Genomic DNA, 12,349 nt, shown 5'->3' with positions numbered 1-12,349 from the left:
ATGACTTTGAGACTTGTGTAAGTTGTCTCAAAGGAAAAATGACCAACTCCAGGAACTTCTCATCTAAGAGGAGTCAATGCATTCTGGAATTAATTCATACAGATATATGTGGACCCTTCCCAATTGAGACAATATGCGGTAACAAATACTTTGTTACATTTATTGATGATTTTTCAAGATTTTGTCATATTTTTCTAATGACTGAAAAGTCACAAGTCTTGGATTGTTTCATACAATTTAAGACAGAAGTAGAAAGACAGTCTGAGAAAATCATCAAAATAGTCAGGTCAGATAGAGGAGGAGAATATTTCGGAAAATATTCTGAAAAGGGACAGCACAAAGGACCATTTGCCATATATCTGGAACAAGTAGGAATCAAAGCTGAATACACAATGCCCTATACTCCTACACAAAATGGGGTGGCAGAAAGGAAGAACAGAACATTGATGGACATGGTGAGAAGCATGTTCRCRAGATCCAGCTTACCAAAATTCCTATGGGGAGAAGCATTAAAGACAGCAAACTACATATGCAACAGAGCACCAACCAAGGCAATAAAAGGTACACCTTTTGAACTGTGGAATGGCTACAAACCTAGTCTAAACCATTTTCATGTATGGGGATGTAAGGCAGAGAACAGAGAATACCATATTGAAAAATTAAGTAAACTGGATTCAAGGTCATTGTCAGCATTCTTCATTGGATACTCAGAAAAATCAAAGGGTTATAAGTTTTATAACCCAGGAAGAGGACAGAATTTTTGAAACAAATAAGGCAATATTTTACGATGAGATATTCAATGAAGATGATGACATAGGAAGTTCATCTCAAATTCCTCAAAATTTGGATAACTGGATGACTTACCATGAAGATGACCTATCTTYAATCCCTRAAGATRGGAATATTGCATTGCAACCCATACCTATTGTAAGTACCAGTATAACTGAAAATATAGATCAAGTCCCTGATAATCCATCTTTGGAATYGTCACAAGCTCACATACATSAACCTGAGGYTGAACATGTACCTGAACCTGTGACTGATCAACCACATGAACCAATACATACTACAKAACCTTTAAGAAGATCCAYAAGAGAGAGAAGATCTGCAATACCTGATGACTACCATGTATACTTAACTGAAATGGAGTTTGATTTGGGGGAAGATGATGACCCAGTTAGTTTCAAGGAAGCTATGGAATCATCTAACAAAGACAAATGGCTGAAAACCATGGAAGATGAATTGACAAGCATGTCAAACAATAAAGTCTTGGGATCTAATTGACAAATCAAACTCTATAAAGACAATAGGATGCAAATGGGTGTTTAAAACCAAAAGGGATGCAAATGGAAAGATTGAAAGATACAAGGCCAGATTAGTGGCTAAAAGTTACAATCAAAAGGAAGGCATCAATTATAACGAAACATTTTCACCAGTTTCGACTAAGGATGCATTCAGAGTCCTAATGGCCCTTGTAGCTCATTTCGATCTAGAATTGCATCAGATGGATGTAAAGACAGCCTTCTTGAATGGAGACTTGGAAGAGGAAATACATATGACTCAACCAGAAAGATTTGCAATTAATAATAATCAAGTTTGCAAATTGAATAAATCCATTTATGGTTTAAAACAAGCATCAAGGCAATGGTATAAGAAATTCGATACTGTCATGAGTAATTTTGGCTTTGAGGAAAACAAGTTGGATGAATGCATATACTCAAAGACTAGGGGAGAAATTTTATATTTCTTATACTATATGTAGATGACATCTTACTGGCCACTAACAGTAAGAAACTTCTACAAACTACAAAAGCCTTTCTCATGAAAAGCTTTGATATGAAAGACATGGGAGAAGCTCACTATGTATTGGGAATCGAGATCACAAGAAATAGAAAAACTCGAACCTTGGGATTATCACAAAAGGGATATATTGAAAGGGTACTGAAAAGGTTTGGAATGGATAATTGTAGAAGTGGTGATGCACCAATTTCAAAAGGAGATAAATTGCATAAGGGACAATGTCCTAATAATACATTGGAAAGAAAAGAAATGGACAAAGTTCCATATGCAAGATTGGTAGGAAGCTTGATGTATGCACAAGTATGTATTAGGCCAGATATAGCCTTTGCAGTAAACATGTTGTCCAGATTTCAATCCAATGCTGGTCATGCACATTGGGTTGCAGGAAAGAAGGTACTAAGATACCTAAAAGGGACAATGAATTACATGCTGTCATATAAAGGAATTAATAATCAAGAGCTAAAAATAGAATGTTACACTGATGCTTCCTATAAGCAAGACCACGACGATCTTAAGTCTACTTCTKGTTACATTTTTATGTTGGCAGGAGGAGCCATATCATGGAAAGCAAGTAAGCAATCCCTGACTGCTACTTCTACTTTCCAAGCAGAGTATATTGCAATCTATGATGCAACATCTCATGCAATTTGGCTTAAAAATTTTGTCGYTGGATTGAAAATAGTGGATTCAATAGAAAGGCCACTTACAATGTATTGCAACAATGCCGATGTCGTGTTCTTTAGTAAGAACAATAAAAGAAGTAGTGGTTCCAGAAATATAGACGTCAAATATTTTGCAGTAAGGGAGAACGTCAGAGACAAGGAAATAGAAGTTTTGAAGATAGGTACGAAGGAGCAATTGGTGGATCCTTTTACAAAAGCACTTCCAGTTGAATGCTTTAAAGGACACGTTAAGAATATGGGGATATCAAATTCGATTGATTGTTAAAAGGATTGACAAGTTGCAACAATACAGTTTATATCTCCTTGTACTATGAACACATATTATATATGTATTTAATGCAAAAACTTTTACAAATTCTGTGAAATTAAGACTTGTACAAATTAAGATATTCACATGAATGTATAAAAGTATTATTTTGCAAATTAAAGTCTTTTCAGTAATTGGTTGAATATAAGGATAAAGGTGCCAATCAAAATAAGTATCTGATTGAGATTTTAACATTATGACCATAGAAGTCTGTACAATTTTATTGATCAGTAAACTTCTATGATCTAATGATTAATTTCAATTGTTAAGAAGCCTGCACAGATGATATAATTGTAAATCAAGTGCACAATTCAGTTTAATTGTTACTTTAAGATTATCTTGTTCAGTGGGAGATTGTAATATATATATATATATGTACATACATATACATATATATAAGAGAACAAGATAATTATCTATTAACAATTAAATGATTTATTATTATATATATGATATATATATATATATGGAAAATGTATATATATATATATATATATATATGGCAGTTATTTGAGAAAGCGTATCATGAAATGGTGCCTTGATGGAAGGACCGTTTTCATGCCTCTTCATCTTTTATAAATTCATTTTTGACGCCATATTGTTCATATCCATACACATAACACAAACCCTCTGTTTTAACCAATCCATCATGGAATAAGAATTTAGTGTGGATCTGGTAAGGATGGAACAAGAACAAACCAACACAACCACGATCTCTTCATCAAACGTTCCCGGTATGTTCGATTACTCGCTTACGATTATATACTTAATTTAATTCATGGGTTAATGAGATGTATGCATGTTTATGTATTCATAACATGATGTTCCACCTATTGAAGGAAATCAAACGTGAAAGCTAGTTATTGATTTACTCGCATCAAGCAAAAAAATATTGATTTGAAAGGGGTTTCCAATTCCATGTTCATGGTAGCGTCCCAGAAGGCAATTCAAGAACTTAAGCCCAACGCACATGGAAATTTGACTTAGTTGAAACTCTAATAAATACAGACCCAAAGTAACTGTATACCCCAACTTTATGATCAATAATACACCTTATACTAGTGTCGTTGTGGATTAGCTTGATCACAAAGATCAAGTGAACCACGTCCGTATGTGTTCGTTGTGCGTTGTTTTTTAGTGATATCTAGTCTTTTACATTGATAAACGAATCTAGTCTTTTACATTGATAGTCGTATAATTTACAGGCAAAGGAATATTATTATCACGGGTGTCACTCCTTGAAATTTTTGGGGAAGCATAATGGGAAGACTTGTGATTTGTTAAGTTTACGACTACAATTATTATGTGTTTTTCACTGTTTTGTCATATATTGATTTGTTAAGTTTACCTACAATTAGCAAGCATGCACTTCCTTATAAAGAACAGTGGTGATTTGTTAAGTTTACTATTACTGCTGTTGCTACCAAGATCTTTGTCATCTCAGAGAGTGTCTGATATGTATCATTATTATGTGTTTTTCACTGTTTTGTCATACAGTATAGATAGATTATGGAATCAGTTTCTATTTCATGGCTGTTGACGGTGGAAGCAACTTATGTGTGGAGATCATGACCCCTAAATGTCTTACAACTTGAAAAAGAATCAAGATGAAACACATATGTCCTAGAAAATCAAGTGGAAAAATATAAAATGGCAAATCAATGATCATGTGCCTGTTATTGGATCTTTCACCCTGCTGCATCAGCTCCGTTAGAGCATCCACATTCATGAAACACTTCATGATTTCATAAAGTTGCCACATCATTTCTATCCTAGCACATAGCATATATTCTACAAATAAATTTGTCTGATATTACTAAATCAGATATGCGAACGATTTTCGATGTGATATTGGTTGCGGGCCAAGTTCCCTTACACCACTAAGCCTCCTCACAAGTATTATCACATGTGATAAGGGTGTTGCTGATATGATACTACAATCTATCAAGACCATCACATGTAATACTAAATCATAGACGCATACAACCTTTGGCGTGGCCTAAGTCGTAGAACACGTCGTCCGCACATCACAGGGTCTCCTCACACGTATTATCACATGTGATAAGGGTGTTGTTGATATGATACTACAGTCTATCAAGACCATCACATGTAATGCTAAATCATAGACGCATACAACCTTTGGCGCGACCTAAGTCGTAGAACACGTCGTCCGCACATCATAGGGTCTCCTCACACATATTATCACATGTGACAAGGGTGTTGTTGATATGATATTACAATCTATCAAGACCATCACATGTAATGCTAAATCATAGACGCATACAACCTTTGGTGCGGCCTAAGTCGTAGAACACGTCATCCGCACATCACAGGGTCTCCTCACACATATTATCACATGTGATAAGGGTGTTGTTGATATGATATTACAATCTATCAAGACCATCACATGTAATGCTAAATCATATACGCATACAACCTTTGGCGCGACCTAAGTCGTAGAACACGTCGTCCGCACATCACAGGGTCTCCTCACACGTATTATCACATGTGATAAGGGTGTTCTCGCGTTCTCGTAAAATGGAGATGTTCTCGTTTGAACCTACACCTATATGTATATACAAGGAAGGTTTAAATAAAGAAGACAAAAAAAAGTTAAGAATATAAAAATAAATGATTCATATGTGAATCATGATTGGTAAATCTGGAAATAAAATCCATTAAGAGATATATATGTGTGTGTATGTGTGTGTGTGAACCCTTTACTAATTATTCACAATGAAAATGTATATACATACTCATGTTTCCTTTTATCAATGATTTTTGTATGAATCATTTACTTTCACCTTCTCTATTATTTGAACCTCCACACACATATACATAGGGAGTTTCCAAAGCAAACTATCTAGTTAATATAAACTATATAAACTAGTCTCAACCATTTATCTACTCTAATGAATACTTGGTTTCATAAATATATCTCGATTATTTTTTTTTATCTAAAACGTTAATCATAATTAATGAACGTTGATCATCTTCTGTAAATAGAGGTATCATAATAAATAAACTCTTATTATTTCAATAAATATCTCATAATAATATCTGATTGCATCACTAATATGGGTGTGGTGAGTCCATTCACACAAGAACCATCATCCGTGATTATTGAAGAGATTGTCAATATTGACCGGACTCGCTTTAAATAAAAAAAAATGGAAAACTAGAATGGAAAATTCATGTAACTCTTTACCAAAAAATAAAATCCAAATCTTAAGTTTATGTAAAACATAAATTACAAATGGTGATTAAAACTCTTTTTGATAATTTGAAGATCCCATAAAAGAAAAACCTGAAAAATATACGTAGATATGTGTCAAAATATAATTATAAAGTTCTTTTTTGTATAAATTATATTATTCAATTTTTAATTTTAGTGATCGAGAATTCTTCTATATAGTTTCATTGAGGGAGTAGGGGGCGGAATGGTGCTTAGCCCCGAAGGGATTGTTCGGTTGTGGCTTAATGTACTGTGTAGCCCGTATGGCTTATTCGCTCAGCCATAAATGACTATTCGACTATGGCTTAATCTGGTCAAGATCTTTTGAGAAGGGCACTTGTCTACGTTCAATCAAATTTTTTACTTAAATACTCTTCTTTTAACAAACAATCTCATCTTCAATAACAAAAATGAACCCACCGCCTCCATCTTCATCCCTTAAGGCTCTACTTAAAACAACACCTTCTTACGTCATCGGAGCTTCCCTTGCCATCGTCGGTCAACCGCCATCATCTTCATTCTCAGCCCCCCTCTTCTTTTCCCTCTCTTTCTCACGAGATAACAGGTAATGGGTTGGGTGATGAACTGAAGGTTTTCGGTGGCTCCCATTGCACGAGATGGAGATGGGGTGGGTTTTTAAAATTTATAGCTTCCATGGCAAAGGATGAAGGCGGGTTGGTTTTGGTGGCTTCCATGGCAGGAGGTGGCTTCAAGAACCATGACTTTATGCATTCTCCTCTCTGTTGCTTCATCCTTTTTTCTTTTCTTTCATCCTCCCTCTCTGCTGCTTCTGTCATGTTTTTTCTATAGGACCACAAGAATTAAATATTTTTCTGGAAGGATTTGGTAAATAACATCCAAAATCCCACCAACAATTAAAGATTTGATAATTGACTTCAATTAAAAAATTTAGATTTGACAAAATTATTAGGGCTTGATATTTTCGAGAATTAATTTGTTCTAATTTGGGTTTGATATGATTGAAAGTGAAGTAGTTTGGAATTGGGGCTAAAAAAAGACTGAGGGGTAAAATGCAAATTTTAGATATCCAGACTGTTTATTCAATTCAATAACCGAATAACAATTTATGTTATATCATACAGACAACTTTATCTATATAGGTTTTAACAAAAATGAACCGAACAGCCCTAAATCTCTTGTGTAAGCCTACTATACCTTCTTACACATAATTCATGCATTTTATGGATGAACTTAAAAATTATATACCCAAGTGTTAGATCTTAAAAATTATCAAGTTTTGCTCTTTAACCTTGTTTCTTTCATTTATATACCCAAGTGTTAGATCTTAAAAATTCAACGCATAAAATAGCGATATGGGTTAGGGGCTGTTTACCAAATTTTCTATTAAATCTTGTATGGATAAATTATTCTGTTTGAATAAATTTGTCTGTCTAGATAAACATGCAGTGTTGTTTCTTTTTTCTTCTGAATCAATGATCTGAATGGCAAAATTGACCATTTTACCCTCAATGAACTGAACATTCTTTCACATCATTAAAGAATTCCTGCTAATGAAAATGACTATGGTTTTCAGAGGAGAATACTCCAATCGACCTAAATTTACAAACCTTAGCGAATTTATTGACGATCTACAATATGTTTGATGATCTCCGATATGTCCATTCAACCTAATCTCATACACTTCCCATGAAATTTATGAGCTCAAAAAACCCTAAAAACCCACCAACAACCAGTGACAGAAAAATGCACCAGTCTAAAGAACCCAAATCCAACAACCAGTGACATATTCTAAAATGTTCAGAAACGGAAGACTACCAATGACAAAAGAATGCACCGGTCTAAAGAATCCAAATCCAACAACCATCCATGAACGAAGATCTTCGGAAATTTGGAGGTGAAAAGGAGAAGAGTTGCAACTTTCAGAGCCGAATACTTGCTCCATGAACTGTTTCTAGAAAGATTCAAAGTTGTTGAACTATCAAACAAAAGGGTTATAGAGTGAATAGCAATGAAGGAGATGATGGTTGCGGAGCTCTGGAGAAGGGAGCTTCTGTACGGATGCAGAGCAAGTTTTGAATTTTTGGGTTTGTTTTATTAGGGTTTTGAAAGGAGAAATCGATATGTTGCTGAAAATTGAAGAAGAAACCGAAGAAGACTCGATGGAAGGAGAAATCGCCGGTAACCAGAAAGGAAGAAGAAATCGACAGAAAGGAGGCGTGTATTGAAGGAGACTGAAAGGAGGCGTGTCTTGAGGAGGAGTGTTCATGAAAACTTAGGGGTAGGTGGGTCTTTTTTTTTTGCTGAATGCAGACAACAATCCATATCCATCTGTGTGAATAAGTCATGAACTATGCGAATAAGCTCCAAGTAAACACTCAATTTTAACTGTGCGAATAAGCCGGAAGTTCAATTAAGCCCATTAAGTCATAAGTAAACAGCCCCTTTTAGTCATTTTATTTTTATGGGTTCATGAAAAAATTTAAGTTACTAAATTATATTTATCAGATGCAATTTAGAAATAGTATTTATGGAAAAGCTTATAATTGTTTTCTAATATTTTGGAAAAGATAATATTATTATATAAAAAAATAAAATATAAATTACGACTAATCAAATAAGAGGGATCGGATCATATAATTGAAGAAATTACATGGTGTGTTGTGGCAATCAAAACTTAGATATGTAGATTGATATCAAGGAAAGAGGAGCAAACACGCCATGACCGCAAACATTGTTGTTACATGACTTGATAAAACATACCTTTGGCTTTGTCCTGCCAAGATACAACTCATTTTTACCCAACATTTGATGAAAATGTTATTCGGTTTTTGTTCCCGAGCAAATACATCACCGCCTCAAAATACTTCTTGTTTAGAAAATGGTTTTGAAAAACTAACGGAAACCATAACAATATTTATGGTTGTTATTTTAGAACAAAGTACAACTGTCGGACCCCTCTTACATAAATTCCTAGCACCGCCCCTGCGTATAGTAGAGCTAGATCAACGTTTATCTTCTATTTGGACGCCTTCATTGATTAGCATATAGATTCAAAAGTAAAACTTTAACAAGTTGTACATATATGAGTTGTAAACTTGAATTTTTTTTTTTTTAAATGTATTAGTTAGCCGTAATTAGTAATTAAAAAATTGATTTTAAAAGTTTTACCACAATTAATGAGTGAAATTGTGTTTAAAAAGAATTCAAATTATGATATAATAAACACAAGAATACTTAAAGTGTAATATTATATAAGAAATTAAAGAAGAGATTCAAAGACAATTACAATTACAATTACTTCAAACAATATATAAAATAATCAAGCAATGTGGATAGAGTTTAAATGTTGAACAACAAAAGTTGATCAACAGCGTCATGTACGTAGTTCAACAAAGAATAACATACTAATTGATTAAGTGACTTAATTATAATCAGACATAAGAAGCTCTCAAATAAATAAAAAGATGAGCATTTTTCCAACCCCACTCCCTCTCAAGTTTGACAAGGTAGGACAATTTCTAAGGTACAGATGAGAAGTTGAACTAAAAATGACAATTTCTTTCTCATTCCCACCAACTCATCATCAATGGGTCCCTCTTCTCCATGACTCAATCTTCTATATAAATCCAAATCCACAAACATATATTCCCAATCCAACTCACACACCTTCTTAGTTATTGATCGGCTTCATCAATCCAACGCAATCTCAATGGATAATTCCTATCTCATTTCCTTCCTACGACTCATACTAGTTTCGATCACTTTAGCGTCAATAAGTGGTGGGATGATCAGTGCTGAGGCACGTAATCTTTTGGAGATACCCGAGGTTCCAAAGCCTGAACTTTCAGAGCTTCCAATGCCCACAATTCCTGAGATTCCGAAGCCCACACTTCCTGAGATTCCGAAACCCACTGTTCCTGAGATTCCGAAGCCCACACTTCCTGAGATTCCAAAACCCACAATTCCTGAGATTGCGAAGCCCACCCTTCCTGAGATTCCGAAGCCCACCCTTCCTGAGATTCCAAAACCCATTGTTCCTGAGATTCCAAAGCCAACACTTCCTGAGATTCCGAAGCCCACAATTCCTGAGATTCCAAAACCCACTGTTCCTGAGATTCCGAAGCCCACACTTCCTGATATCCCAAAACCCACTGTTCCTGAAATTCCGAAGCCCACAGTTCCAGAGATCCCGAAGCCCACAGTTCCAGAGATCCCGAAGCCTACAGTTCCTGAAATTCCGAAACCTGCACTTCCTGAGCTTCCAAAGCCGGAGTTGCCTACTTTGCCCAAACCAGAAGTACCAAAGGTGCCAGAAATCCATGACCTTCCTAAGCCCACCTTGCCCAAACCAGAAGTACCAGAGTTGCCCAAGGACTTCCCAAAACCTTCCCTACCCCATCCTTAGAGACCTACTTTTGTGAAAGCTTGTGATTTACTCATTACTACTAATGTTACTTCCAAGAGATTTGTCATTTAGAGTGTTCCCTGAAGATTGAATGATTATTTATATGGTGTATGTTGTTCTGTTATATGACGAACAATTTATTTATGTTGAATTTATGCAACTTGATTACATTATACTCTACAGATAAAGTATTGTTTAATCGATTTGACTTCATCTCCTTTTGGCAACTTATGTGCATGATAACAAGAAATAAATCCATGACTAAAAGGTTTTACATTATAAAAAATGGAAAGATCAAATAATAATCTTATATATGAACTGAACATTTCTAGTTTAAAGGAATAAAATGACAAATCAAGGATGGTCAGTGTAGTAGCTGTATACCGTTTACATTCTTGCTCAACCTATGCATCAGGCCTCTAAGTCTAGCAAAAACTTGATGGAACATTTGGCTTGTTGGTGTTTAGTCTGCTGATGATCGATCGTCCCAATTGAAGCAAAAGTTTGTGTTTGCCAAAGCTAGTTGAATAAAATATCATAAAACATTTTCTCAAATTTAATTTAATACTTGAGACTGAAAATTCTTACATAAACACTTGATCATGTAATCACATGCATTCTTTAGTCCTTTGAAAATGCTTAATTAATAACAAAACAACCTTTGGGGTAGAAGATAAATTTTCCTAGATCTAACACCCCCCCCCCCTCCAACAGTAAATATAAAAATTGAATCGGGCAGATACGTAAAATTATAAATTGAAGTCGTTAATTGAATAATACAAATCAATGCAAGTCTAAGAAGTTTTATAGGCAATTAATTACATAATTTCCCACACAACCTAAACAACCATTGTCAGATAATCCATTTACATTTTGAAAATTCCACCGTATTGGCCTCTTTCTCATTAATGGTTACATGGCCAAACCGTACAGCCACCAGTTTTAGCAGGGTATTTGAGTATTTCGTCCTTACATTGAACCTAATGGTTACGGATATGCTTAGTGATTTCAGCAATGATGCCCGAATAATTTTACAGGGAAAGTAATTGAATACTATTAATTATCAACAATACTGTCACTCCTTGAAATATTTGGGAAGCATGAAGAGAAATTTGTTTACCTTATCAACAATTAGCAAGCATGCACTTCAACCTTCTCTAGCCACAGATTGTCAATGTCAAACATGTCAATGTTCGCAAAAGATAGCGAAGTATTTAAAAGTTTTTAGAGATACTGAAAAATGTCTAGAGATTGACAACAATGATAGAAGCAAGGAGGGTGGCAAAACATTTCAACATTAAAATACTAGTTGTGTACCCGCGCTCCGTCAAATCCTAGGGACAAGCTGGAGTACAGTAGGGGCAGAGGGAATTTCCGGCAATGCGGCGAGATGTAAAATTTTGAAAAGATGTAAGCGGGCATATCGATTACGGATAAAGATTTGTATTTGAAATTGTCAGGCCCTACACTATTGATTGTTTCACGTTCAATTGATTTGGGAAGAATTGAAACAATCCAATAATCTTTTTGAAGTTGAAATTTGACAATCAATTTATTCTAATTTGGTTATGCATGAGATATCGTATTATGGGACTATCTATCGATCTCAATAGAAAAGCATGACGTGACTTATCTTAAGAGTGATCAAGATTGCACAAGTCCAGAAATGTCCAAGAAAATTGAGTCCACTATCGAAAAAGGTAGCGACCCAAATATCTATATAGTGATAGCCCAAAGAAACCACAAGACCATCAGTAACCAAATTTCTAGTTGTGTATCCATGCGATACGACACGATTCGTCTAATTTTTTAAGCCAAAAGCTCGGACCATCAATTTTGTTTCGTACTATACATGTTGTATCCTAAGGAAACATCAAATGTTTTACCAAACAAAATCCAATATGATATGAATCAGTTGTATGTTTTAATTACAATGC

At 34.9% G+C, this 12,349-nt stretch overlaps 1 protein-coding gene across 1 annotated transcript; it reads left to right on the top strand.

Annotated features, from left to right (window-relative positions):
- Positions 1-9,682: 9,682 nt before the first annotated feature.
- Positions 9,683-10,568, top strand: LOC112500123 (protein PELPK1-like). Its single transcript, XM_025103433.1, has one exon. The coding sequence runs from the start codon at positions 9,717-9,719 to the stop codon at positions 10,410-10,412; it is 696 nt and encodes a 231-aa protein (XP_024959201.1). The 5' UTR covers positions 9,683-9,716; the 3' UTR covers positions 10,413-10,568.
- Positions 10,569-12,349: the final 1,781 nt, after the last annotated feature.

This window comes from Cynara cardunculus, assembly GCF_001531365.2.
Source record: "Cynara cardunculus var. scolymus isolate 2C chromosome LG 17, CcrdV1, whole genome shotgun sequence".
Taxonomy (NCBI): domain Eukaryota; kingdom Viridiplantae; phylum Streptophyta; class Magnoliopsida; order Asterales; family Asteraceae; genus Cynara; species Cynara cardunculus.
The sequence above is the reverse complement of the archived record's forward strand: the minus strand, read 5'-3'. Positions and strand labels throughout refer to the sequence as shown.

Coding starts and splice junctions, on each gene's coding strand:
- LOC112500123 (XM_025103433.1), top strand. CDS start 9,717: ATGGATAATTCCTATCTCATTTCCTTCCTACGACTCATACTAGTTTCG.